The sequence below is a fragment of the Myotis nattereri genome (assembly GCF_964212035.1).
Source record: "Myotis nattereri genome assembly, chromosome: 7".
In the NCBI taxonomy this organism is placed as follows: domain Eukaryota; kingdom Metazoa; phylum Chordata; class Mammalia; order Chiroptera; family Vespertilionidae; genus Myotis; species Myotis nattereri.
Window position 1 is genome coordinate 2,243,046 of NC_138082.1, and position 27,856 is coordinate 2,270,901.

Below are 27,856 nucleotides of genomic sequence, written 5' to 3' on the forward strand. Positions count from 1 at the left end.
CTGGTGACTGAACCTGGCTGGAGAACCTGGACAGAACCTGGCTGGAGAACCTAGCGAGGGAACATGGCTACAGAACCTGGCTGGAGAATCTGGAGAACCTGGCTGGAGAACCTAGCAAGAGAACATGGACACAGAACCTGGCTGGAGATCCTAGTCAGAACTTCGCTGGAGATCCAGACCAGAACTTGGCAGGAGACCCTGACAAGAGAACCCGGCTATGATGATCAACTGAACGCTGCCTCCGTGTCATTCCTTCTTCGCCGACTCCGTCCACACCTTTGGGGACCCCTGGACCCGCTGGGGTTGGACCCCGGCATATGGCGCCCGAACAGGGACCCTTAGGTAAGCCCCCCATTCCCCTAGGCAAGCGCCCCGCACTCGGGACGGATAGGACTCCACCGTAGGAAGAGGGTGGATAGTCTTCACCGACTCCGTCCACACCTTTGGGAACTCCTGAAACAGGATTCCCCTAGGTAAGCCCCCCTCCCCATTGAGAACCCCCACACTCGGGACGGATAGGACTCCACCAGGGTGCTACAGACCCCCCTATAGAAGATAAGTAGGGTAAGAAGGTGGATAGAACAGAACTTAGCTAGGCTGCTGATCAACTGAACGCTTCATTCCTTCTTCGCCGACTCCGTCCACACCTTTGGGGACCCCTGGACCCGCTGGGGTTGGACCCCAGCTTATGGCGCCCGAACAGGGACCCCTAGGTAAGCCCCACTATCAGGATGGATCAGACTCCACCATAGGAAGAGGGTGGATAGTCTTCACCGACTCCGTCCACACCTTTGGGAACTCCTGGAACAGGATTCCCCTAGGTAAGCCCCTCCCCGCCCCCCCCATTGAGAACCCCCACACTCGGGACGGATAGGACTCCACCAGGGTACTGCAGACCCCCCTACAGAGGATAAGTAGGGTAAGAAGGTGGATAGTACAGAACTCAGATTGAGAAGATGTGCCATACTGAGTCCAAAGAAAGAAGACTCTGTATTGATCTTTAAGAAGATTGCCATACTGAGTCTAAAGAAATAAGACTCTGTATTGATCTTTTAACACATATGCTTGCTAGCAGAGGAATTAAGGTTACTCCCAGTCAGACAGAACGTTTTATACAAGAAATATGTCCATGCTTTTCTGAGGAAGGAAAGGTAAATGTAATGGCATGGGAGAAGGTAGGCCCAAGGAGCCTTATCCTTAACCCCACTGCAGCCTTTCCACCCTGGGAAAGTGCAGGATTGGCAAGCTCTCCCTGGGGTGATAGATCATGACTCAGGTAATAGCGGAAAGCGTCAATCCTACTCTTAAAATGGATACAAGAGAGCATTTGGGGTTTTTCTTTTTAATCTCTGCTTTTAAAAAATAAAAAAGGGGGAATTTGCCGGGAGCCGGTCCATCCTTGCTGTTTCAAGGGACCTGGCATATATAGCATACTGTTCTTAATATGTTTGCTCCCCTTAGCGCTGTGTGTTTTAACCAAGGTCACCTCTCTGAGAAAGGTTGTTTCCCCAGGTAGGAATTTTTCCCTGAAGTCAGGGAGGGGATGCCTCTCCTAGAAAGGTTGTTTCCCCAGGTAGGAATTTTTCCCTGAAGTTAGGGAGGGAATAAAACCCCTCAACTAAGTGCCAGGCGGGTAATTAATCACTTTAACTATGAACAATCATGCTTAAGCTACATAATCTTTACTCCCTGGAATGGAGATAAGAAACGCCCTAACCTTTGTAATAGAGATTGACAGGATTAAAATCAACTGGTATAAATACAGATGTAATAAGACAGCAAGACACAGAACTTAGGAGACAGAAAGAAGACAGCACCTACACAGAACCTACAGACAGAAGAACTTCGCTGGAGAGAACATGGCAAAAGATCCTGGACAGAAACTGGCCTCAGAACCTAGAGACAGAACCTAGCGAGAGAACATGGCAAAAGATCCTGGACTGAACCTGACTACAGAAATTGGCAAGAGAACCTGACTAGAACCTGGTGACTGAACCTGGCTGGAGAACCTGGACAGAACCTGGCTGGAGAACCTAGCGAGGGAACATGGCTACAGAACCTGGCTGGAGAATCTGGAGAACCTGGCTGGAGAACCTAGCAAGAGAACATGGACACAGAACCTGGCTGGAGATCCTAGTCAGAACTTCGCTGGAGATCCAGACCAGAACTTGGCAGGAGACCCTGACAAGAGAACCCGGCTATGATGATCAACTGAATGCTGCCTCCGTGTCATTCCTTCTTCGCCGACTCCGTCCACACCTTTGGGGACCCCTGGACCCGCTGGGGTTGGACCCCGGCACGTGTCCAGAGAGTGGACGCCCAGTCTTGCTCTCTTGGGATCACAGGGCTACTATACCACTGAAATGTGTTATAGTCACATGCAACATATTTATTTTTGTAAAACCCTGATTTTCACCGTTAGTTATGGGACTGTAAAAGTCAAGAATATTGTACTGAATAAGCATTAAGTTTTGTATGAAATAAATAACCTATTTTGGTCAATATTCAGATTTGTATTTAATAAACATAAAAGTTTATATTAAAATTAACGATTATATTAGAGAAGTAATCTTGGTTTGCTTGTTTTATACTAAAAACTTGGTTATAAAATAACAAGTTTCCCTTTTTTTGAGAGTATGTACCTGAGTGTAATGTACAGCTCTTAGCTAGCGGGTGGAAGGGGCGTGAACGTGACATAAACATGTACTCACAACAGGCACTGATCCGGGCTCTCCTTTCTCTCCCTGTGAAGCAAGAAGAAAACTTCAATTAGCAAAAAGGATGGTTTGTTGAACATGAACATGTCATACTACAATATTCTATGTAAACCCTGGGAATGTCTATGTAAGAAACAAAACAATTCAGAAGAGAGAGTTAATCAGTTTTGGATATTGAGTCAGACATTATTCCTGAGAAAAAAGACGACTCATCTGAAGGCTACAAGAGGAAAGTAACGCCAATTCCGTTCTTACAGCAGCCAAGCCCACGAGCTGACGAGACCAAGAAGCGCTTGTGACCAACACATGTCAAGTCAAAGCAGGAGACGCTACCTACACGCGACAAACTAAACGTTCTAGGGATTCAGACACGTGAGTGTTCACACGCACCTTCCATGCCACCTAGATTTTCATCACGTGCCCGATGCCGGTCCTAAAACCCATGCCACCCTCCCCTAAGACTCCTGGGAGAATCTGAGGAATAACCAGAGATAAGAGTGCTCCACTTAATAAAAAGAAAGGGGAAAAATAAGAAAAGATGTGACAATATTAGGTAATTTAATATCTGAGGAAAACCTAGAAAAAATATTGATTGATAAGAAAATAAAAAATAACATAAGAAACTATCATAATCTAAAGTAAATAAAGCCAAGCACTTTAATTTGCTTTTATAAGAGATGTATCAAACACAAAAGGTGTGGATGGAATTTCTTTTGATTCTTAGAACCTTAGAATCTCAGACGCTGTGTTTTGTTAGCATGATGCCAAGCACACAGGATAAATAACAGTGTGTGAACTGTCCCGACAGATCCCTATTTTATCACATTTTGCCTGGGTTTTGTATCTTAGGATCTGTCACCCAGCCGACCTGGCCTCCCGAAGGCATAGCCCTGTCCACTTCGCACCCTCCGCGAGTTCTATTTTAATTTCTTCTTTCACATATATTGTTCTTTAACCTAATTATAAAAATAATACGAGTTCATGGTACTTTAATACTTTGGGTGATTACTAAACAAATTAAACTGATTATTTCAGGGCAGTTTTCACTGAAATTTTTTAAATAGAGAAAATAAAGAATAATCTAAATATCTTACTCAATACTCTTGAGTTAAGAGTAATATTAACTCAAGTTAATATTATTGTTAATATTAGTTTCCATCGCGTGTCTGAACTTGGTTTACCTAATAAACACCTCAGTATTTTACTCTTAGGTTTTGTCTTCATTTTTACAATAAAGAATAACATAACAACGAATGCCCTTGCTTATGAATGTTTGTGTGGCCTCTCTAATGAATGCATGTGACATATCTCTAGAAATTAAAGTTGTCAATTAAAGACAACACATGTTTTAAAGATTTCTTCCCGAAGTCACCAAATTGCACTCCCAGAGGCACAAGCTAACTACACCCCCGTGTCTCACGCCTGAACACGTGCCGTGAGGTGAGACTTTAAAATCCTTTCACAGCCTTGGTGGGCGTGGTGATGGGCTCCACGGCAGAACCACAAGGTCATGCCCGCTGCTTCCCAGGCTGAGGCAGCGAGTGTCTGCAGGTCAGGGCAGACTGAGGCCTCGGAGAAGAAGCAGGAAGAGGCTCCAGGTGAGTAAGTTCCAGGGATGGAGCCCGCAACCCCGGCCTGTGCCCTGGCCGGGAATCGAACCGTGACCTCCTGGTTTGTAGGTTGATGCCAACCACTGATTCGCACTGGCCAGGCAATCATTTTAATTGTGTAGAAGGGATATATAAATCCATGCCCAATAAAAAGAAAAAAAAAGGACCTTATTTTTTTAAAGTTTCTTTCTGGAACAAGTTTAAAAAAAGAAGTAAAATGGGAGGATAAATTATTTCAGCCAAAATGAGAAAAATAGGATAGCATGCTAAAAATGGTTGTGAAATCTCTGTCCTAAGAGACCAGCAAAAAAAAAAAAAAAGTATGCTTTGTATTCAGAATGGAATCTGCTGATGTCTTTCTTAGCTACATTGTTGGTTTATTTGGTATCTCCTTATGCGCTCTCTGCCTGCAATATTCGATATGGGATTACATATTCCACTGCCAGGTTCTGATAATGCATTTGTCTAATGTGTCTACGATGCTTATTACTTTGGAAATAAGCCACAAGAGTAAATATTTGCTGCTTTGTTAATATGGGCATTTTAAACACCTTACGATGGGCTTTGTTAATGAAGTTTATTTATGTGGAAGGATAATTTATCTAAAGTGTAACTAGATTTGGTTTTTATACCCATTTAAGTACCCAAATTCAGATGAGAATTAACAGTTTAATTTTATATCTGTTACTTGCCATTCAAGGCCCCATCACTTTTATAAGATGGGGTGCTTGCCCCACTACCGCCTCATTTGTATTGTTTGCCTCTGTTGAGGGTTGTGATGAATAAATGAATAAATTATAATAAAACTCAGCATCGACATGCCCCAAGCACCTGCGTTTCTAAGCATCACCTGCTCTCGCTGCTGGGACCCTGGTGACCAGGAGCAGAGTGCAGCTGCCCTGGCACCGCCTGGCTGTGCCCTGCCCTGCGTCCCGGCCGCCTTCGGGAAAAGCCGGAACTCAATGCCAGAGCCAGCCCTGCCCTCCGATGCTGTGCGCGATGCCTACAAGCCAAGCCAATTACTTCAGGGCCGTCCGCGGGTCAGTTCTTTTTTTATTTCATGGATCTTCTATGTATTTATCGAGTTTGAGACCTGAACTCAGACATTTAGGTTTCAGCTTTCCTAGCTTTTAGATCTAAACTAAATGTGAACTAGAACTGACAGGCCTCTCCTTTGACCTGTGTCAATTAAGACAAAGGTGTGATGTGGCCCGCGGCACAAGTGTGGCCGCGCCCTGGCATCCGCTGGCCAGCGCCGCCTGCACCCCGAGCACAGCACTGCTGCCCCTGCGCCCGGCCCAGCACTCAGTGCAGCGCCAGCGTCTGCAAGCGGAGGACGCATTACATGTGCGGGTGATGTGGCAGCAATCGCCTTGAAACCCGGGGTGACTGCCATTTCCACCAAATCCTGTGCCTCCCACTGGGATGAGACAGAAGCAAATGCCGCCGTTCCCGCGGCAACCAGAAAGCTGAGAACACAAGCAGGAGAAGTGGACTCTCTTCACTAGTGGGACTACCATTTCCCGGCGACCGGTGGGTGACAGCCAGTGTGGGAGGCCATGGCCATCGGAAACTCCTTTCCTCCCGAGAGTAAGGCTTGACCTTGGAACTAGATTTTAGGCTCCTTGACGGTGAGAAAGAGGGGGTGGTATGTTTTTGGTAAAATGCTCAATTAATTCCTTTAGCTGAATCTTTACTGCCCAACTAATGGAAGAGGGACCACAACTCTACTGAAGTAGAACTAATTCCTTCCCTCTCCCCCTCTCCTCTCTCCCCTTTCCCTCTTTCCTCTCTCCTTTCCCTCCCTCCCTCCCTCTCTTATCTCCCTCCCTCCTTACCTCCCTCCCACTCCCTTCCTCCCTTCTTTCACTCAGTTAAACATCTATTGCACTTCTAATGCTTAAGGCACATATACTAAGTACTATGATAAACAGAAGTAATTCATAGGTTAATGTGACACAGCCTCGATCCCTACGGGCCCACTGTCTTCTGGAAGGAATAGCTATAAACAAGAATTAACAAAGCGCATAAAATAGAAGCATCTGTAATCTGTAAGCAAGAAGCTGCACTGAGCTCATGTATTTATCTTTGGATGGTACTTTGTACTTTATGAAAGGGTTCCAAACACTTCAAAAGCACAGTTCTTTGTAGACAGTATTAGGATGAAAAAGACACAAAAATGGAACTATGCAAAATAAAGCTTACCTTTCTTCCTCTACCTGTAAAAAGAAGAGAATCAATGTTATTTTATGCAGAAATAGTTTCTTTAAATCTCCTAAATACTTCTTTTAATAATAGGTAGTGTTTTTTTCCCTATCACTAGTGAGCAGAACTCAAAAGTTGTTTGGGATCAATGTATCCGTAAGAGGCAAAATCATGCATCCCTTTAGAGAATTGTGACATTTAAAAAGAAATTCTTCATATCATTTATATAGCATTTAAAGTTCACTAAATTACCGGAGGGCCGATCGCATCCCAGCCATCCCCCCCACCCCCCTCAGAACCCCACCTGTGCACGAATTCATGCACCGGGCCTCTAGTTAAAATTATACTGAAATATTTTAGACACTATTCTCTGCTTTTGTTTCTATATTTTTTTGAGTAGGCTATTCATTGAGTAGCAAGCCCAACTATATTAAAGGTACACAATTTACAGTAAAAACCTCCTTCCCTCTTGTCCCCCTCCCCTGATTTCCCACATTTCACCCACAACAGGGGGGCACTATTCTTAATTTTCCTATTATCAGTCTTCCTAACCAAGAATGTAATAGAACATCCTGTTTGTTAAAGTCATCATTTGAATAAGTCGTGTTCTACAGTTTTCTTCAGATAGATCTCGAACAGTTTGTGTTAAATTTATCCTTAGCCACTCTATCCTCCCTGTTGTTATTATAAATGAAGATTTTTATTCTCATTATTTATACTATGGCTAGAGGCCCGGTGCACGAAATTCGTGCAGGGTAGGGTCCCTAGGCCTGGCCAGTGATCAGGGCCAATCCAGGACTTCCTTCCCTCAGCTGCCAGCTGCTGGCTGCCAGCTGGCGCCTTTCTTTCCTGGCTGCCGGCTGCGGGTTGGGACCTTCCTTCATTCCATGCCACGCCCTGGTAGCACATGTCATAGCAAGAACTCCTAGTCTGTTGAACTCCCAAGGGGACAATTAGCCTTTTATTATATAGGATGTAATCGCATATAGTAAACCCACTAATTTGTTTATTTCACACTGCCCTCTTACTAAAATCTTTTATTTTTGTAGTGTGTGTGTGTGTGTGTGTGTGTGTGTGTGTTGTGGGGTTTTTTTTTACTCCATTCTCTTCAGTTTTATAAGCACATGATTTTATTTTCTGCAAATTGATAATTTTATTTTCTCTTTTCTAATTTCTAAATCTCTAATTTCTTTTCCTATCTAGTTGCTTGCTCAGGTACATTCAATAATGTAGAATTGCTGCTGTGATAATGAATCCTTGTTTTGCCTCTGAGTTTGGAGAGAATGCTTCTATTATTAAACATTCTTTTTCCTTGGTTTTCCAAAGGATTCTTTCTTCTTCCTTTAAGTTTAATAATTTTACTAAGATAAGTCTCTATATTGATTCTTCTGGGTCAACTTTTTCAGACACTTGGTTTCCCTTTGCAATATTAAAATTAAAGTTTAATATTACTTCAGGAAAGTTTTCTTCTGTTATACGATCATCTCTGTTTGTTTCTTCGTTGGGGGTTCTTCTTCAGGGACATAACCTGTCTCGTGTATCTGTTACTTCCTCCCAAAGCCTTTTCCTTTTTTCCCTCCTCAGCACTGTTTTCTCTGTCCCTTCGAGCATTTTCTGTAGCATCACTTCTCCTGTGCGGCCTACGATTTCACCTGCATGTCTCCATTATGATTGTGGTTTCCTCTCTATTTCCTTCCACATTACATTTTTTTGCATTTCTAATTTATGGCCTTCTTTCTCAGAGGCAATTACTTTATTCAGTTTTATTTAGTTTATGATGAAAGGTTTTGTCGAATGATTTCCCTGTTTTGTGATGATATAGTTAACTGAGTTTACCTGTTCTTGATCGTGTAAATTTGGTTAAACCTCCCACACTTTTTTCTCATTGTATCTTTGTATCAATGCTCGTGCCAGGTGTTTTTGGTTGTTGTTGTCAGTGTTTTGTTGATATTCACCTGGGAAGGAGCTGAGTTTTCCTAAACCAGCTATTTGCAGGAGGTGGAGGATTTGGCTCTGTTTTTGATATTTGCCATCATTGCCCAACGTACTACTCCTTGATCCCCACCGACTGGATTTTACTTCACTCCTTGGGGTTCTTTGAAGAATGCATCTGCTGCAGGCAGCCCTTACGTACCTTGCTTTAAGCCTCTCCATTCTGCCTTCCTTATTACTTCCCCAAAATGTAAGTTTAGATACTTATTCAAGGCACATTGTTACTTGAATGCTTTCCAGGAGGAGCACTGATCAATTACTGTCTAACTGTGAAAACGTCATTGCGTTTGCTGTGACTGGCAATGGCATTTGGGTAAAAATAAAGCCTGGGCACTGTCTTGGCCATGATGCTCCAAGTCTCCACTCATGAGCCGTAAAACGATGACCTAGAACTTTAACATCAACCTCACCTGTTCCTTAAGACACATACATGTAAACTTGTTTCTCTCATATGTGAGCTTTAACACATGTTCTCAGACATGCAGTCTATGCTAAACGCACGCAATTTTCTCTCAAGAAAGTTTTAAAACCAGTAGTTTACACCCTGTTTCTCCAGGATATACATCCCTTCTCTTTTCTTCTCTGCCAACGTTAAAAACATTCTGAGCTAATGTTCTAGACCAGCGGTTCTCAACCTGTGGGTCACCAACCTGTGGGTCGTGACCCCTTTGGGGCTTGAACGACCCTTTCACAGGGGTCGCCTAAGACCATCGGAAAACACATATATAATTACATATTGTTTTTGTGATTCATCACTATGCTTTCATTATGTTCAATTTGTAACAATGAAAATCCATCCTGCATGTCAGATATTTACATGACGATTCATAACAGTAGCAAAATTACAGTTATGAAGTAGCAACGAAAATAATTTTATGGTTGGGGGTCACCACACCATGAGGAGCTGTGTTAAAGGGTCGCGGCATTAGGGAGGTTGAGAACCACTGCTCTAGACGGTTCTGTGGCACGCAGTTACTTTAGGAATCATTCTTCTACCCCCAAGGGCTAAGTTGGCACCAGGGAAAATAAATGTTTGGTTTTTTTCCAGATTTTCTCTCAGCACATTAATCAATTTCATAGAAAATCAACAAATGCCTTGGAGGCACCCAGCACGGACAGGTAACAAATGGCCACCTAACATGGTACAGGGAATTCTCAACTGAAGAGCGGCTTAACCATTCTCCGGAGCTGCTGGGTCTGTTGGCACCGCCACTGCCAGACGAGCCCCGGACCAGGCCCGAGCAGCCCAGCGTGCTCACCGAAGTGGGTGCCGCCCCCTCCGGAGGTGTGTGGGCAGACCGGGCAGCACTCCCCAGCGGGCGTGATGGGGTCGGCACACTCCAGCACCTCCTGGCACTGGATCTTGTCGCAGAGAATGGCCCCGTTGTCGCAGACGCAGATCTGGCAGGGGGCGGGCTTCCAGATGTCCCTGTTTAAGTACATCTGGCCGTTCTGAGTGCAGGCTATCTCTTCACCATACCCTTCTGGAAGGAGAAGGAGAAGAAAGTTAGTGACCTCCTGAAAGTTCAGGATCGGGAAGTAGTGGAGAAGAGGAGTCGTCCTGTGGCTCCTAACGAACTCTGGGCAAGCAGTACCTCCCAAGTGCAAGCACAGATGAACTGCCTTCATTTGTATTTACATCCAAGCAACGTGCAGCTCACAGTGAGATGAGCACGACACTGCATCCTCGCTGATCGGGGAGCAGGTGAAGTGATCAGGAGGAGGGAAGGCTTCGTTTCTGACGGTATAAATGACAAAACATGAGGAGAGTGACAAGGGGGAATAACAACAAAACACTGCAAAGGCGAGGAGAGTGACGTCCCATGGGGAATACGCCATTTCATGTTCAGGCGACCCCCCTGTGCCTTTCGGCTCCCTAGAAGCTTCAGGTTCGCAAATTCCACCACAACAAAGACACCATGTGTCCTTGTACCAAGAAGATGAAGTTTTTTTTAAGCGTATGGGTTGCCCGGCCGGCGTGGCTCAGTGGTTGAGCATCAACCTGTGAACCAGGAGGTCATGGTTCGAGTCCCAGTCAGGACACATGCCTGGGTTGCAGGCTCCACCCCCAGTGTGGGGTGTGCAGGAGGCAGCCTATCGATGACTCTCTCTCATCACTGATGTCTCTCTCTCTCTCTCTCTCTCTCTCTCTCTCTCTCTCTCTCTCTCTCTCTTTCCATCTCCTTTCCTCTCTAAAATAAATTTTTAAAAGTACTTATTTTTTTTAAATTATATGGGTTTATTAAAATTAGTTTTAAACGTAAGGTTTTAAAAAAGAGTAACAGTGTGTCCTCTTTTATGGAAAACATTTACCTCAGACATCCTGAGCGGAAGGCGCCCACTAAGCTGAAACGGAAATGCCAAGCCTATACCGGCAAGGGTCCTTATCGCTGCATCAAAATGAATGAAGAAAAGCCGTGACCAAAACAATATGGCAGCCTATTACACGCCACCTGCCAAATGCTTTCCTATCGTTAGGTAAAAACTGCATGCAGATTTGGAGAATATATACATGCACAGGAATAGCACTTCTATTATTCATCTACCACAAAATAAACACAGACATCACATCTTTAAGCTTGTGTTTCTTAAAAGCAAACGACAGTATTTTAAAACATAAAGCAGACCATGGTATCCCTGCTTAGTTCCTCAGGAGCTTCCCAACTGCTGAAACTCAAACTCCTTTCTGCAGCCCAGGCGCCTCCTAGACCCTGCCCCTGACCCCTTTCCTGGCCCGGCCTTTCCTCCCTGGTCTCGGTCCCCTCCTCACTGTCAGGGTTTGCCTAGCTGCCCCTCCCCCACAATTCTTCTCTGACAACCTCATAGAAGGGACTTCCTTACCCCACTGATGTGCTTCACAGAACTCTTTAAGAACCATTTACTCATCTACCCATTCATTCATTTTTATTGGATGCAAGGCAATCAACAGTTGCTGAAATGTGAATAGGCGCGGTGCCCTCATAAAATGTACCATGATTAGTATTAATTTACTTGTTATCTATTTCCTCGTCTCCTCCCCTAGACAGCATGGAGAGAATGGCTAGTGTGTCTTGTTCACGGTGGTGTTTCTAAAGACTGACACCACACTTCGCAGAGAGCTAACAGCCAACAGTTGTTCCACGAATGGGTATAAATGAATGAATGAATGAATCTAAATTATGGTTCACTAACTTAACTGCACCAGCATTAACTTTGCACTTTACAAAAATAAAGCCAAAAACTTAAAAATGCATCTGAAATTAGTTTCTGAGAGAAATGGTCATTTGTCAGTAAGCAGACTCAATGCTAGCACGGAACCACCGGTGGCAGTGACTCCGTGTAGGTACAGACGTTAGCCCACTGCCGTCCTCCGAGCTCCGGGAGGCCCTAGGGCGGCTCCTCTCACGGCTGTGGGACCCTCACACAGTCAGTCTTTCGTCGCAGATGCTGGCAAATGGCAGCTGCTGGCAGAGGGCGACGCCACCCGGTTTCTCTGCTGTTCAGCAGAGGAGCGCCGTTTCCACCTGCCCCCCCCTCCCCCCCGCCCCCAGAAGATCCTATCAGATCGGCCACAGCCGACACTAAGCAGCACGCCCCTCCCCCACACACCGCCCCGCACTGTGCTGCCAAAGGCATTAGCCCGGCAAAGAGAAACGTCTCCTGCTTCCATGGGCTTTTCGGCAGCACTACCTTAGAAAACAAAACAGAAATTTGTACATCGAATGAGCAGCATTACTTTTAGATGAAAAACCACTTTGAAGCTTTGTCGTTCTACGATGAACATTTCAACAGAACACACCCTGTATGAACACAGACTTGCACCCGTATTCATTAAACGATTCCATTGCATAAGAAAATTAATATAACTCTGCTCCTGAAATATCCCATCGCAAACACGGAAGGCCGGGGCTGAAAATGAGACACACGCTAAGCTCAGTCGGCTGGCTGGCCTTCCCTTCCCACAGCCTGAGGGGCACAGCGCTCACGTGCTGGCACGGAGGAGTAAGTGCACTAGTACCGCACGTGCAAAACACTGAAATACATGTGTTCTGTTCTCAAAAACATATATGATTGTGACGTAGATTTTAGCCGCATCGATGAAGCCATTAGCTGCGTGGAAACAGAGAATGTGAACAGCAAGCAGCACACAGTGACCGGCAGGGATGGGGCCCTTAAAGGTCGTAAAAGCGGGACAGACCCCTGGGGGCGCGTTCCGTCTCCTCAGCTCCCTCTGAGGCGGGTGGGAATGAAAGGCTGGTGCCCTGGGGAGTCCTGTGCTGAGTGACATCAGCCAGTCAGAGGAAGACAAGTACACACGACCTCACTCACATGTGGGATCTCATGAACCAAAGAAACTGATGATCAAAAATAGACCCAGAGACACACAAGCATGGACAGACTGTGGGACCTCAGAGGGAAGGCAGGGGAGGGTGGGTGAGAAAAGGCCAACCAATGAACTTGTGTGCATAGGTGCACAATCCATGGACACAGACAAGGGGTGGGGAGGGCCTGGGTGGGGAACAGGGGTGGGCTGGGAGAGGTCAATGGGGGAAAAGAAGGACCTATGTAATGCTTTCAACAGGAAAGATTAAAAATAATTTTAAAAGAGCACACACACACATACGCACACACGCATATGCACACACGCACACATGCATGCACACACGCACATACGCAGACACGCATATGCACACGCACATACGCACACATGCATACACACATGCACATATGCACATACGCGCACACACACACAGACTTGTGCTAACTGACAGCAGGTCAGCTTCCTCCTGAGAGTCTGAGAGCATGACCTCAGTCAGGGGCAGAGAAGGGGCCACCGTAATCTCTTTAAATGACCACGTTAAGAATTCGAGTTATCCTCTGAGTCATCGCTGGCCCTTTTCCTCGGAGAATTTATAATTAAATCTCAGATGACGTGGAAAGTGCGCTGGCCGCTGCTAATGGCAAGGAGATGAAAAACCACACGCGCTGGAGCCGCCTTCCTCCCCCGCAGCAGGTCTGTGCCCGGCACGGGGCTGAGACTCAGAGAACGGCAGACGCGGACGGGCAGCCGGGCAGGGAGCACCGGCCTCGGAGCCCGCTGGGAGCACGGCAGGGGAGCACCTTGTGGCTGGCCGCCTGTCCTCCACGCGGACGTTTACGTAAATGGAAGAAAGAAAAGGACACAGAAAGCAAACTGCGGCCAATGGGCAGGAAGGTGTCCTGACAACTATTTTACGAATAGCAACATGAAAAAAACACTAAGCAAGACGTGCGGGAGAGAGTCGACACTGCCCTCCCGGTTCCTCCGCGCAGACGTAAGACTCACCCCGGCCGACAGGCACCTTCGCTAAGGCCTAGAACTTGAAAAAAGGATTGGCCTTAAAGTATGTGGGCAAACAAGTCTTTTTTATAAAATCTGAAAAGGAATTCTAAAACCTTGATATTGTAACACTTGTATTTTTTCTATTTATGTTCCTTTAACTATCCTAAAATTGAGAAGGGCAGGTATATATCGGATAGTATTGCCATTATTTTGTCATCTCTGTGCTGGTGTAACTTCTAAATATTTTATCTTCCAAGCTACAGGATTCCTTTACCCTGACCAAATGTTCTAACCAATCGGACCGATCCACAGTGAGGTCATTGCCACAGACTCCATGGCACTGGCATCTTAGAGACGTATCTCATCTGACAGCATTTTATTTGCGGGAACTCAGTTGTCCTCTGCTTCTCACATATCCTCAGAGGTTTGTCTCCTCAGCAGGCTTCTGTGCTTTTAAATTTAGTTATAAGAATTCAACTCCTAATCACTAGATGGCAGACCAAATCTACCATCTCATTATAATATATAATTAGAGGCCCGAGCGTCAGGCCTGCTGTTTGACAACCTTGGGCCATGCCACGGGGCCACATTCTGTTATATAATTACTAGAGGCCCAGTGTACGAAATTCATGCAAGGGGCTCAGCCCTCACAGCTCTGGCTTCGTCCGGAAGGTCATCCAGAAGGACATCGGTTTAATTAGCATATTATGCTTTTACTATTATAGATACTCAGGCAAAGAAGCCCTCACAGCCATGACCATATTGAAACCTGACTGTCAGGAGAGAGGTGGTTGTATCTTCAAATTGAATTATGGTATTGACCTAGGGAACTGGAAAAACATATGCCCTCTAAGTCCCTAAGCCCACGCTGGACACTCCCCAGACATGAGTGGAAGCTCTTCTGTGCAGAAATAGATGCTCACGGGTCACAAACACAGCAAACCAGGGCGGGTCCATCGCTCTCCTCCCCTGGCAGGGCCTCCTCGGGAGCCAGACGTGCCCTCACCTCCGCGCCGCACGCCCAGGCCCTCCCATCAGCCCTCGGTAGAAGCACCTGCTGCGCAGATGGACGTGCGAGTGAGCGAAGGAAAGGAGGAGCTCGCTCCCCGAGTGCCTGTTAAAAATAGCGTGACTCTCTCCTCTTCCCCAGCTGCCCGTGGGAGATGTGCACTGAGGACGCCTGTTTTGAAAGAAAGGAAAATGGGCCACTCGGCGGCTCTCGCCAGGTGTGTCCCTGGTGCCTGGACCTGTGTGTGCCCAGGAAGGAAGAAGATGTGTCAGTCCCGGCGGCTCAGGGCTGAGAAGGATTTTCAGAAAGCTGCACAGCCCCTCGGCCTCCCTGACCTGCGGGCCTGGGCCTCCTGGGGCTGGAAGGTCTGCGCTCACATCTTAGCACCCCCCTGGCTGTGCAGCCTGGGCGCAGGGAGCAGGGCGCTGCCGGCCGGTCCCGATGAAGGGGGCAGACAAGGCTTCAGGGACCAGGAGGCAGCGACAGAGCAGCCCCGTGGTCCTCTGGCCCGAACCCCGACGCTGCCCTTCCCAATGCCCAGCCCGGAGACCCCTCCGAGGAGCCACCCTGCCTGGCTTATCCTCCCACAGAGGGCGAGGCAGAGGTGGGCGCCTTCACTTCTCCCTTCCGGCCCTTCTGGGAAAGTGCCCGCGATTCCACGTCCATCGCTTCTCTTTCCATTTCTGGTCCCGGACTTTGCAGCCGCCAAGAAGAGCTGAGGGCACCACGCACACAGGCTGGCGGTCCTTTCCCGCCTCCGCCTCAGGTCTGGGAGGAAGGCCCTGGTGCACCTGGGTGAAGGGGGCGGGTGGGTGAACAGGGAGCTAGACCGTGGGCTTTTGCATCACTGGGTCTCCAATCCACCTCCAGTCTTGCCTTCCCAGCGAGCCCTCCAGTCTCCTTGTAGGGAGGTCATTCAGATCCTAATTTCTGGTGTTTTCCTCCGCTCTGGTATGGCACCAACGGAACAACATTAAGCATTTCATGACTATCTGAGCTGAATTAAATTGCTATTACACTAAGGACGATCCTAGTTAATATGCTAAATAGAATAAGAATTAATTTTGAAAACATCTCGTGAAATCTGAGTAAGGAGACAGCTCACACACAGTAAATGCAGAACATACAAATAACACGAGACTACACTGTCTACAAAGCTGGTTAGCTTCTCCAGTGCCCTCATCAGACGTGTCTCAATCCACAGGCAAAGGCGTGTCAGTTAACTAGTAAAACTGCTGTTCTAACTTGACTTAAAATGGAAAAAATAAAGAGGGAAATCTCTCATATGAGGGACTGAAGTTTCTTTCCAGGTATCACTGGGAAATCTGAACGGTCGTGGCCAAAACGTGAAACTGGAATTACTCGCCGTGCCCAGGCGGCCATCCACAGCCTCGTCTGGAAAACCAGTTGTCAGGAGGCTAATGCTCTGACATAGATTTCCCTCCCAAAACATGGCCAAGTGCTGAATCGCTGCAAAATCACCACCAGAGAGTGGGGCCTGCCTGGGACTGGACACACTAGAAATCTCGGCAGTAACTTCTACAGGAAGATTTGGAGACTTGAACCCAAAATCCCCAATTTTGTCCTGGCTACCAGGTTTTATTAATGTCTATTTAGTCTGTCATCAGGGTGATTTCACTGAAGAACAGAAATGAAAACAGACCTCGCCCTTTTTTTCTGGTATTCCCTGCCACATCACTCTCAGAGCAGGTAACAGCCTCCTTAAAACAAGACTGAATCAGCCTTTACTTCAGAGCTGAAAGCCTTCTCTCCATCTGCCTTCATGGTCAGCTCACTTCTGTAACACACATCAATGACTGTATGGAAACCACCTTATCGCTGTGGTTTTAAGCCTCAACACATTTCAAATCTCAACACCAGAAAAATGCCACAGGACTATTCACAAGGAGAAAGGACCTGCTGCCTTTACTGGGACGTTGTGTGAATAACCTTCGGGACAATAGACAAGAAAAGCAAAGACAGAAGCAGGAGGAGAAGGGGGAGCAGAGAGGGGAGGAGGCAGGGAAGACCAACAGCCAAAACAATCATTTCTTCTCTGAAACACCTTTACTACATCCAGAAGGAATATCTGCAAGTTTATTTAGCAAGATACACAGCTAAACTAGAGAAACTTCATTATTCTATGGTTGAGTACGAAAAATACAAAGAAATGAAATCTAAGATTTTGACCTGACAATTCTTGTGCTTCTGAGAAGTTTCCTTAATAAGTAAACAAGTAGAAACCAAATTAAAATACTGTTTTATGTAGAGGAAATGTGAACATGGAAAGTCTTACAGGAATTTCAAAAGCTTTAAATCATTAATAACTAGTGACCCGGTGCATGGGTTCATGCACATTGAAAGGAAATTTATTAGAAGGTGGCCAGCAGGGCGGAACTGGGTGAGACGGGCCGGACATGCCCTGGAGCCAACCTCCTGCGGTCCCTCCCCAGCTGGCTGCACCTGGGCAGTGCCAAGCTCAAAGGGTGCCTGTGGAGTGAGCGGGGTCCCTCCAGCAGGTGGGGTCCCTCGGCCTGGCCTGCGGGGATCAGGCCAAAACAGGCTCTCCGACATCCCCCGAGGGATCCCAGAGTGCGAGAGGGCACTCTGCAAAGTTGCCAACGTACAGGGTGTGGAACACAGATGCACGTGTGCAGTAAACCAGCTTCGGGCCGACAGTGCCCCAGCAACAACATAACCCATGGCCCGAAGGTGGAGTCGTGGGGCCCTGCAAGGAATCGGGCTCCCTCCTCTCTGGTTCCAGGGTGCGTACCTGAGAACCGCTGCTGCCAAGCTACCGCAGCTCGGCAGCTCCTGCATTGAGCGTCTGCCCCCTGGTGGTCAGTACACATCATACCTCCCGGCCAGCCAGACGGTCGGACGTTCACTTAGCCTTTATATATATAGCTTGTCCAATATTATTCCTTTAAGTTTTACTTAAAGCCTGGATTTTATCATTACCATTTAATTTATATTTTAATGTCTTAAAACATGATTTCTACAAAGAAAATACCTATAAAGGAAAAGAAACTTTTGTTATTTTTCTTAAAATATCTGTGGGGAGGTTTAAAATTTTCAAAATGTTTAAATTATCAGTTCAGTCCCAAATCGGTGTGGAACACTGATTTTTGTACTGAACCCAGTGGTTAGCAGGTGTTGAGATCAAAGGAGAAAAATTTCAAACATCTGCTGACCTGTGGAACATAAAACTTAGAGAGAAAGACAGATTAATAGGTTGTTTGCTTTAGTAAAGGAAAAGTATACCTCAGTTTCTCTACTTCATATATAGAAAAAGATAAAATATTAGCCTTAACTTTTAGGTAACATAACATATTCTAGGCTATCACAAATAAATTTGCCTTAAATTGCTGCTGAAAGTAATCCAAATAAATTAGTCAATCTGGCAAAAGGAATGGGGGCAGCATTTAATCCGTTTAGTCAATATTTATTTATACGGCAGACTTTACTGAGTCCTTGTCTAGCGCAAGAGCATACTTTGGATCATGAAATGAGACGTTTGGAGGCCAGCTTTCTTGCCAACAACAATCAAAATATACAGAAGTTGCAATAGATAATGAAACTGTCTTTTAGGATACAAAATAAATTTGCACATATATGCAGTTCATTGTGGAAAATCTGCACGCACATTGAAATTTCATAAACTCGGTTCCATTTTCTCATGAACTATGTGAGTGAGGAACCCTTTTGAATTATTGTTCGTCATCCTGGAAATTCCCTCTCTTATGTTCTGAGAGTCCTTTGCCTAATACTATTTATTTTAATTTACTAGAACTAATTCTCAGGAACATAAACTTGAGGATTTTCTAGAATCCCAAACAAAAACAACCTTCAATCATTGCAAGAAAAATAGTCATGTTTATGAAAACAGACTTCAATAAGCTCCAAGTGAGAGAAATACAGAATTCCGAAGGCCTGAGGTCGAGGGAAGATTGATCACCTCCTGGGCTGAGCGAGAGGGGACACCACCAACGCGCGCGTCCCAGTCCCCACGCACAGCGGCCCTGCAGCTCAGGCGGCGGAGTCCAGGTCCCTGTGCGGGTTTGAGGCTGGCTTCCTCGAATATTTTTGTCTTCCAATATCTTTGGTAGCAAGAATTATTTCAAATTATAAAGTAAGTTGAAGCGAACATCAAGATGACGTCAGGTACGTCCTAGCTGGTTGGTGGGAGCGTTCACTGTCCAGTGCGCAGAAGGGTCTTGGGGTTGATCCCTGGTCAGGGCACATTCGGGAGGCCACCGATCGATGTTTCTCTCTCTCTCCCTCAACCTCTGTCTCTCTCTCTAAAAGAATCAATAAAAACAGATCCTTGGGTGAGGATTTTTAAAAGTAACACACTGTCTGCTTTTTGATAATACAGTTTATTTAACAACTATTTATTATCTATCTGCTACTTTCCCGAGTACTGGGAACATGGAGGTAAGGTGATGAAAGCCACCCCTCCCTGGAGCTCACAGATGCCCGGCTCGCGTGGCTCAGTGGTTGAGTGTCAACCTATGCACCAGGAGGTCATGGCTCGATTCCCGATCGAGGCACAGGCCTGGGTTTGGGGCTTGATCCCCAGAGGGATGCCGACAAGAGGCGGCCAATCCATGATTCTCTCTCATCATTAATGTTTCTCTCTCTCTCTCTCTCCCTCTCCTTTCCTCTCTGAAGGAAAATAAAAATGTAAAATTAAATTTAAAAAGAGGACAGTCTTTCAATATGTGTTACAAGAAGTTGGCTCTTAAAAGAAACAAAAGCCAAGAAGAAGCCCACAGACTAGTGAGTCAGTCCAGGACAGACGAGTAGGTCACAGTTTGTAAACCAGAAGCGACCCGAGTTGTTGTGGGCATACTTAAGAAAGGCGGTTGGCTGAGGCTGGAGAAGTTTATGTAAGAAAAGTCAAGAGAGTTCTGTAATTCAAGTTCTGTAATTTCCTTATTTATTTTTCTTTAATTTAATACTTTTCTAGGTGTGTTGTTTTAGGTGAAAAACTAAAACCCAAAGTGGTTTCTTCCAAAAATTCCCTTCCAAGCTACATAACGCGCCACTCCTGGCCCTAGCTGGTCACTGGCAGTGGGCTCCCTCCCTCCGCCAACTGGCAGGGACGATGGGGGGGGGGAGGGGGAGCACGCACCCCTCCCTGTGGCTTCCTATTTTCCTCTCTCTGTCATTTCTTCTCTTCCCGAGGATAAGACAAGAGCGCTCTTGTTTCGAACCCTCCCAGTGCCTCCACAGTTGCTGCCTTAGAGGGGGCGGGGGGTGGGGGGAGGGCGGGGGTGCCAACCGCTGGCGCAGAAGCCAGGGCGCTGGACACAGCAACATGGGAGGAACCAGCTGCCACCGGTGGCTATGTCTGGCAACGCTGGCATGAATTATAAATGAGTTTTTCCAGATCCAATTCCACAGCCATTGGAAATTCAGCAAAACCAAATTTAAATTCCATTTTTCAAATTTAGATGCAGAATTCTGGATTATACTGCCTTGACATTTTAGGATTCAAAAATAGTTGGATGGTATAATGTCTAGTGCGAAAGTCAAGAATCGCCCATGCCTGCTAGCTTATCATGTGGAAAACTGTGACTTCAGGTGTCAAATGCCTGTGCTGGACGCTCCTTCTGTTATGCTTAGTAAATCCATTCAGACCCACATCAGATGCCCTAAGGATTTTCCAAGTGACTCTCTGCTTGACCACATCTCACGCCAGAGACACAGGGGGAGACACCAGCTGCCCCGGCGGAGGGAAGCTCATCGAAGTGTCGGCTCCAACAACTCTTCCTAAGGAGCCTAGGAATGAAAAGCACGTCCCACCCAGTCATCCCCCCAGAGGCCACAGCTAGTCAAGGTAACACCTTGCTTATGGAGGATTCTGTAAGAAACAGGAGAAATGGGATCGCGAAGGGCTAGCCCTCCCTGAAGGGGCGGGAGAAGTGGCTTCTACAATAGGCCTGGACACCCAGGCGTCTGACACGGTGGAGGCCTGGGGGACGGCCGGAGGGAGCAGGAACCGCTTCAGAGTCCCGGAAAGAAGGGCCCACGGGCCCCATCAGGAGGGAGGGAGGGGAACAAGTCCACGAACCGCCAGCTAGAAGACCCCGGGGCTGGGTGGACTGCGGCTGGGCCAGGGTGTGACAAAGAGGGAACATGACCTCAGAGGCTCAGAACCCAACGGAGGAAATCACATCTGTTGGCCACGGTGACGGATTGAGTCATGTTCCCCCAACAGGTATGTGGGTGTTATTTGGAAATAAGTCCTGACGATAGAAGTGCCGGGAGCCGGTCCATCCTTGCTGTTTCAAGGGACCTGGCATATATGGCATACTGTTCTTAATATGTTTGCTCACCTTCTTGGCACTATGTGTTTTAACCAATGTCACCTCTCTGAGAAAGGTTGTTTCCCCAGGTAGGGATTTTCCCCTGAAGTTAGGGAGGGAATAAAACCCCTTAACTAAGTGCCAGGTGGGTAATTAATCACTTTAACTACGAACAATCATGCTTAAGCTACATAATCTTTACTCCCTGGAATGGAGATAAGAAACACCCTAACCTTTGGAATAGAGATTGATAGGATTGGAATCAACTGGTATAAATACAGATGTAACAAGACAACAACACACAGAACCTAGACACAGAACCTACACAGAACCTAGAGACAGAACTTCGCTGGAGAGAACATGGCAAAAGATCCTGGACAGAAACTGGCCACAGAACCTAGAGACAGAACCTAGCTGAAGAACCTAGAGACAGAACCTGGCTACAGAACCTGGCTGGAGAACCTGGACAGAACCTGGCTGGAGGACCTAGCGAGGGAACATGGCTACAGAACCTGGCTGAAGAACCTGGAGAACCTGGCTGGAGAACCTAGCAAGAGAACATGGACACAGAACCTGGCTGGAGATCCTAACCAGAACTTCGCTGGAGATCCTGACCAGAACTTGGCTAGAGATCCTGGCTAGGCTGCTGATCAACTGAACGCTGTTTCCGTGTCATTCCTTCTTTGCCGACTCCGTCCACACCTTTGGGGACCCCTGGACCTGCTGGGGCTGGGCCCCAGCATAGAAGCACTTCGGGTGAGAGGCACAGGGACAAAGACACGTGATGGAGGCAGAGACTCAAGAGTGGCAGTTGCCAACCACGGGGAGTCAGGGCCTGCAGGGCCACCCGAAGCCGGGAGGAGGCAGGGAAGGGGTCTCCCTCGGTGGCAGAGAGAGCAGGCCCTGCCAGCGCCGTGGGGTTAGGCTTCCAGCCTCCAGGACTGGGAGGAAACCCCTCCTGCTGTGACAGCCACCGTGGGTCAGGCGTTGTGACTCAGCAGCCCACTCGCTAACATGGGTCTCTGCAGGAAGCAAGGAGAGTCTAGAAAGTGGATGAAACAGACATTTGGAAAGATACACAGATTTGATTGGAAAAATCCTAAACCTTATGGAAGGCACATTGGAATGTCCAGGCAGAACGGCCCAGTATGAACAAGAACAGCCACTAGCTATCGTGCTATAAGAGCCGTGCCACGTGCCTGATGGAAGCTGTGTACTTGGTCCTGGCCACCACCCGGTGGAGGCGTGGAGTCCACGCAGGTCACACAGTGAGTGAGTGGCAGGCCACTATCTGAACAAGCACAGGCTCCTCGCTGCTGCCTCCTCAGGCAGGCACCGGACTCCGCTTTGGAGAGAAGATGCTGGGAGACAGGCTGTGCATATCAAGTTCAACATTCACCCCTACATGTGAGCATGAGGAAGGGGCACTGCACTGCCCGCCCACAGGAAGGGTGAGAGCGCGAGGAGTGTGGTTACCTCGGAAGGAAAAAAGAGAGAGTGAGGCACGGGGGCCTTGGAGATAGAAACCAGGAGAGATGAGCATGGCTTGTCAGGTTTTTTGTTTTTAATGAATTTGTTATCAGAGGGAACCAAGCAAGAAAATGCCAGTGTGGACTCGGCTCTTCCTTTCTGTTCAGCTCCAGCTCCCCGTGGCCAGCTGTTGGTTTCCCGGTGCGCGGCCTGTGCAGCCACCACGCGCTCCATCTTCACTTCCTGTGAGGCTGCCCCTGGCTCCCCGAGCCTCCAGGACACGGATGGGAGAGCTCTCTCCACGACACAAAGAAGCCTCGGGCGTTCTGCTGAGTGTGGACAGTGGGTGATTGCACACCAGCGACTGTCCGGGTCTTCAGATTGGTTTCAGGGCACAGGAAATGGAACTCCCCCGAGAATCCCGCCTACATTTTACAGAATGATGCCCCTAGCAGCAAGCAGAATGCTGTATTCTACCTGCTTCACTTAGACCCGGGGTCAGCAAATCGCGGCTCACGAGCCACATGTGGCTCTTTGGCCCCTTGAGTGCGGCTCTTCCACAAAATACTACGTGCGGGCACGCACATACAGTGCGACTGAAACTTCGTGGCCCATGCGCAGAAGTCAGTATTTTGTGGAAGAGCTGGTATTTTGTCAGTGCATATCTCTTGCTCTGCACTGACCACCAGGGGACGGTGCAGATGAAGGAAGGCCCCAGCCGTAGGCCGGGAGCCGGGAAAGGCAGGCCCCGGCTGGCAGCCGACAGCCAGAAGGAAGGCCCTGGCTGGCAGCTGGAAGGCCCCAATTGGTCCTGATCACTGGCCAGCCCTAGGGACCCTACCCGTGCATGAATTTCATGCACCAGGCCTCTAGTTAGAAATAAAAACAAATCATAGAATAAAAGTGATTGTTCCTTTTGTTTTATAATAATAAGAGTGATCTAATAAAAAAATTTAAATCTGATCCATTTGCATACTTATTGAATGAAAGATAACTGGGCGAATCCGCACATTCTCATGATGTTAATGGAATAGCAGAGACTGAGTGATTGAGTGGAACTCTGTTAGCTAAATATCAAGCACAAAGGCTGATGGGATTTATTGTGAGCTCAGCCAAGCTTTTCATGATTGAACCATATTAGCAAAGAAGATGACCAGGTGGACTGGATGAAAAGGAAGCTCAAAGTAAGTGTGTCTCCCCCAATGAAGTCTCTCTGGAGTTGTGGATTCGACCATAGGGGTAAGGCCTGCGAGCACCTGAATTGCTAGACAGAAGGTAGAGTCGAGTCATTGTTTCCTGCCTTCTACATGCTCCAGTGACTTCTCTAGGGGCTAGGAATTCTAAAGCACACCCCACACCATTCTCCACGTGCACACCAAAGTGCATGTACCCCGGAACCACACAGGCAACATCATTCTACCTCAACCCATAACACTCGAGCCAGGTTTTCATCCCGGGGCCCCAGGCTCGGATTCCTTATTCTGTCTGCAGAGCGAGTGAAACTTGCCCAGAGCTCACAGGAATATGAAATGTGCAGCCATAACCCTCTCCCAGCACAGCTTTATGCTGCTTCGTGCCAGCCCATGTGCAATGGAACTACAAACTCCACTATTCAGTGTTCCAAAGACTCGGAAACTGAAAGATTGACTCTTAAATAGGAACTTGATTATATTTTAAATTATTTGGGATTAAATAATTTTAAATGATTGTGAAGTTAGCTCACAATCATTCAGTTTGTCGCTCTTAGCGTTAAAAGATTTAAAATATTAGTAAAAGAAAAGCCAATGTGACAATAAAGTGTGCGTGAGTGTGTATCATCTAACAGCGGGTATGTGAGGGTCTTCACAACTGTAGTATTTTGTGTGATGGAAAGAGACGGGCAAATTCCTCTGAGTTATGACTCCTAACACTAAATTGTTATTTCCTATTGTAATACTATCGTTAATACCTAAGGGTTTTATTATTTAAAAAGTACTTTCTCCCCTAATATTTAAAACACATTTATAAAATGTCATTTCTTTTCATGTCATTAACAAGGGTGGATTTCAAGGAAAGCCATATGGCATTCACAGTACACCGAGTGGAACATTCTGCAGAATTTCTTAAGAGGAAAAGGAAATCAGTGCTTTGGCAATTATGCTAAAATGTCAAAAAGTCCTAAAACTCAGAGAGAATAAGTTCTATTTCTTAGTAAGACATGCAAATAAAATACAGATGGTTCTACACCTACGATGGGTTATGTCCCCGTAAACCCATCGTAACTTCAAAATATCGTAAGTGCTAACGGCATTTAATACCCCTAACCCCCACAAACCACAGCTCAGTGTAGCTGACCTTAAACATGCCCAGGACACACCATCCAACAAGCACGCAATACTCCACTGCGTTCCTTACCTACTCTCCTGGGGCTCCCGCTGCCCAGCAGGTGAGGGCGTCATACTGACAGAGCCCAGGAAAAGAGCAACGCGCACCACCCGCGTGCCATGTTAAAGTCGAAAAATCCTAAGTGAAACCATGCAATTCAGGGACTGACTGCAACGTAATTCAAATCTAATTTCCCCTACAGAGGTAGCATCATAATTTAAAAAAAATGCATTCCCAGCTAAAGGACTAACTTCAGCAATAACATGACCATAGCAACACAATGGAACGTCTACAGCCCAGGGCACCAAGGAGGGGCTTCGAAAGGCCTTGGGAGAGCGAAGGAACAAACTGGGGTCCCCAAAGAAACACCCACAGAAACACTCCAGGAAATGCGGAGGCCCTAAGCAGAGCGACTGTGAACTCCATCCACCCAACCACGTCGAGCTCCTGCTCCACGCCACGGCCCACGCCACGGCCCCACTCACTAGGAGAACTAGACCAAACGAAGCCAGCACTCTCATCTCAAGGAGCTCTCGTCCCATGAGAAGACACCCAGGCAATCCAGCCACTGCCACACAGAACGCAGACCCTGCGGGAAGCAGGTACCGATGCTGAGGGGACACGCGTTTTGAAGGCCTTCGTAGGAGGAGCCCACTGGTCCTCTGGGGGAGAGGTGTGCTAGCTGAGACTCGGAAAGAAGCAGCCTTTGCCAGGCTCTGTGTAACTCTGCGGCTGGAAGACCGGAGGGAGAGGAAACGGAAGGGAGCCGGGACACGGGGCGGCCGAGGCCGGAGGAACCCGCAGCTGTTTTCGTTGGACTTGGAGCTCCGGCCCGAACGTCACCTGCTGTGAAGCCTTTGCAAACAACTTCTTTGATCCTCAGAATGTTTTAATCCAATAAAGGAGAGTGAAATAGCCGCCACCCCACCACACACACGAGGTTGTTTGGAGAAGCAAATAGATGAGAAAGTGCTCCGAGATATCAACACACGCCTGTCATTAGCACACAGGTTCCCGGGCGCGTCCTGCCCGCCGCAGCCCCCTCAGTGCACAGCACAGCCCGTGCTCAGGCGCTCCCTCCCTCGGGGACCCCCTGCATCCCGAGTGGGGGGAGGGGAGAGCGGTCACGCAGGGCGTCCTGTTGGCAGAAACCCCTGTGCAGAGAGCGATGGGCAAGGAGGAATCCTGCTCCTCCCACAACACCTTCAGGCCAAGCATTGGCACCAGGCTCTGCTGTCGGCCTGCGAAGCATCACAGCACAGAGCGCTCGGCTCTCAGGACAGCCGCCAGGACGCCGGAGGAGGGAAGGGGGTGCCGTGGGCAGAGGCGCCCCTGCGTGAGCACAGGAGCTGGGCAGGCCCTGCGGCAGCAAGCGGCCTGTCAGGGTCACCCGCCCTGAGCTGCCCCCGCCAGGACACCTGTGCTCAGTTCAGTCGGAGTCGGGACGATTCTGAGACTGATTCTCTGCCACCTGGAGACGATGCTTTAAGCCGTGGCAGAATCTGACCACGTTCTGTGATATTTCAGTTCTCTCTCCATTCAAAGATTTCACCCCAAATCAGTCCCATAAAAATTATGTTCTGTGATTTTAAATGTTGTGTAGCCCTCAAGTCAAAGGGTCTCTTTTTATTTTATTTTTTAAACTTTCAGCCTTGATTTTGTTTTGAATTGTGCTTCTGAAGTCTGGCTTTGAATGGGAATCACTCACAGGATTTTTTGATGTATGAACTCCTGGGCCTCCTCTGGGATGCTGATTCGCTTTGCAGCTGGCAAGGTGTCTTTTAAAGCTCCTCTAGGACCAGGAGGCCATTTCCTCGGGAATCGTCCCCGAGTCTTCACAGCCAGGTTCCCATGGCCGCCCACTCCTCCACGCGAAGAACAACACGGAAAGGACTGCTCCGCGGTGAGACTCCAGCCTGGCCGTCCCGTGTCCGGTGACACGGGAACATGTGTCTTGTTCCTTCCTTGTAACAACACGGACGAGAGCTACATGGCACGCCCTGCCCTCCACAGGAACACGTACCACTGAGAACCACCCCAACCTAAAACCTCACTCAGTCGGCATCTTCCTCACACGCCCTTCGCTCAAGCATCACTGAGACCCTGTGACCCGCTGCACTCAGTGACCAGACCAGCGCAGCCCCTCGGGGCGGATGGCCAGTCTCCCTGGGAGCAGCCGATCAGACCAGCGCAGCCACTCGGAGCGGATGGCCAGTCTCCCTGGGAGCAGCCGATCAGACCAGCGCAGCCACTCGGGGCGGATGGCCAGTCTCCCTGGGAGCAGCCGATCAGACCAGCGCAGCCACTCGGGGCGGATGGCCAGTCTCCCTGGGAGCAGCCGATCAGACCAGCGCAGCCACTCGGGGCGGATGGCCAGTCTCCCTGGGAGCAGCCGATCAGACCAGCGCAGCCACTCGGGGCGGATGGCAGGAGTCGCCACACAGCCCGGGGCCCGCGCCCCTCACCGTCCACGGGGGCTGTGTCACTGCGTAGAATTCACAGACACCAAACATCTCAAGACGCACATTTCACCCCGGGGAGGCCTTAGCAGGAAGGAGCACGCCTGCCTCCGGAGGACAGAGCGCAGGCGTCACCCACGCTGGGCGCTGGCAGCGGGGCCTCGGCCAGTCTTTGCTTTTATAAACTGGCAGGAAAATCCCCTACATGTTACCACAGGGGCCCCGCCCATAAGGAACTTGCTAAAGAAATCTGAAACCCATCCTCTGAATATGCAATATATAAAACGATTAAAGAATGACTTTTCGTTCCTTTTATTTTGAGGTGATTCTGAAACATTCCTTAACTATGCAAGAATAGATCAAGAGGAAATAGTGTGAACAAAATAATAGTTTCTATGTCAAATATCAGTTTTG

General features: G+C 47.9%; 1 protein-coding gene across 1 annotated transcript in view; it reads right to left on the bottom strand.

Moving 5' to 3' along the window:
* Positions 1-27,856, bottom strand: part of LOC308522515 (uncharacterized protein) — a gene marked incomplete at its 3' end in the record, with an annotated part of 118,434 nt that overhangs the window by 42,740 nt on the left and 47,838 nt on the right. Inside the window, exons 2-4 of the mRNA XM_081095983.1 lie at positions 9,784-10,008; positions 6,533-6,546; positions 2,712-2,744 (exon numbers count right to left, since the gene is read on the bottom strand). Of these exons, the coding sequence (XP_080952109.1) occupies positions 2,712-2,744; positions 6,533-6,546; positions 9,784-10,008 (272 nt within the window). The remainder of the gene's footprint in view (positions 1-2,711; positions 2,745-6,532; positions 6,547-9,783; positions 10,009-27,856) is intronic.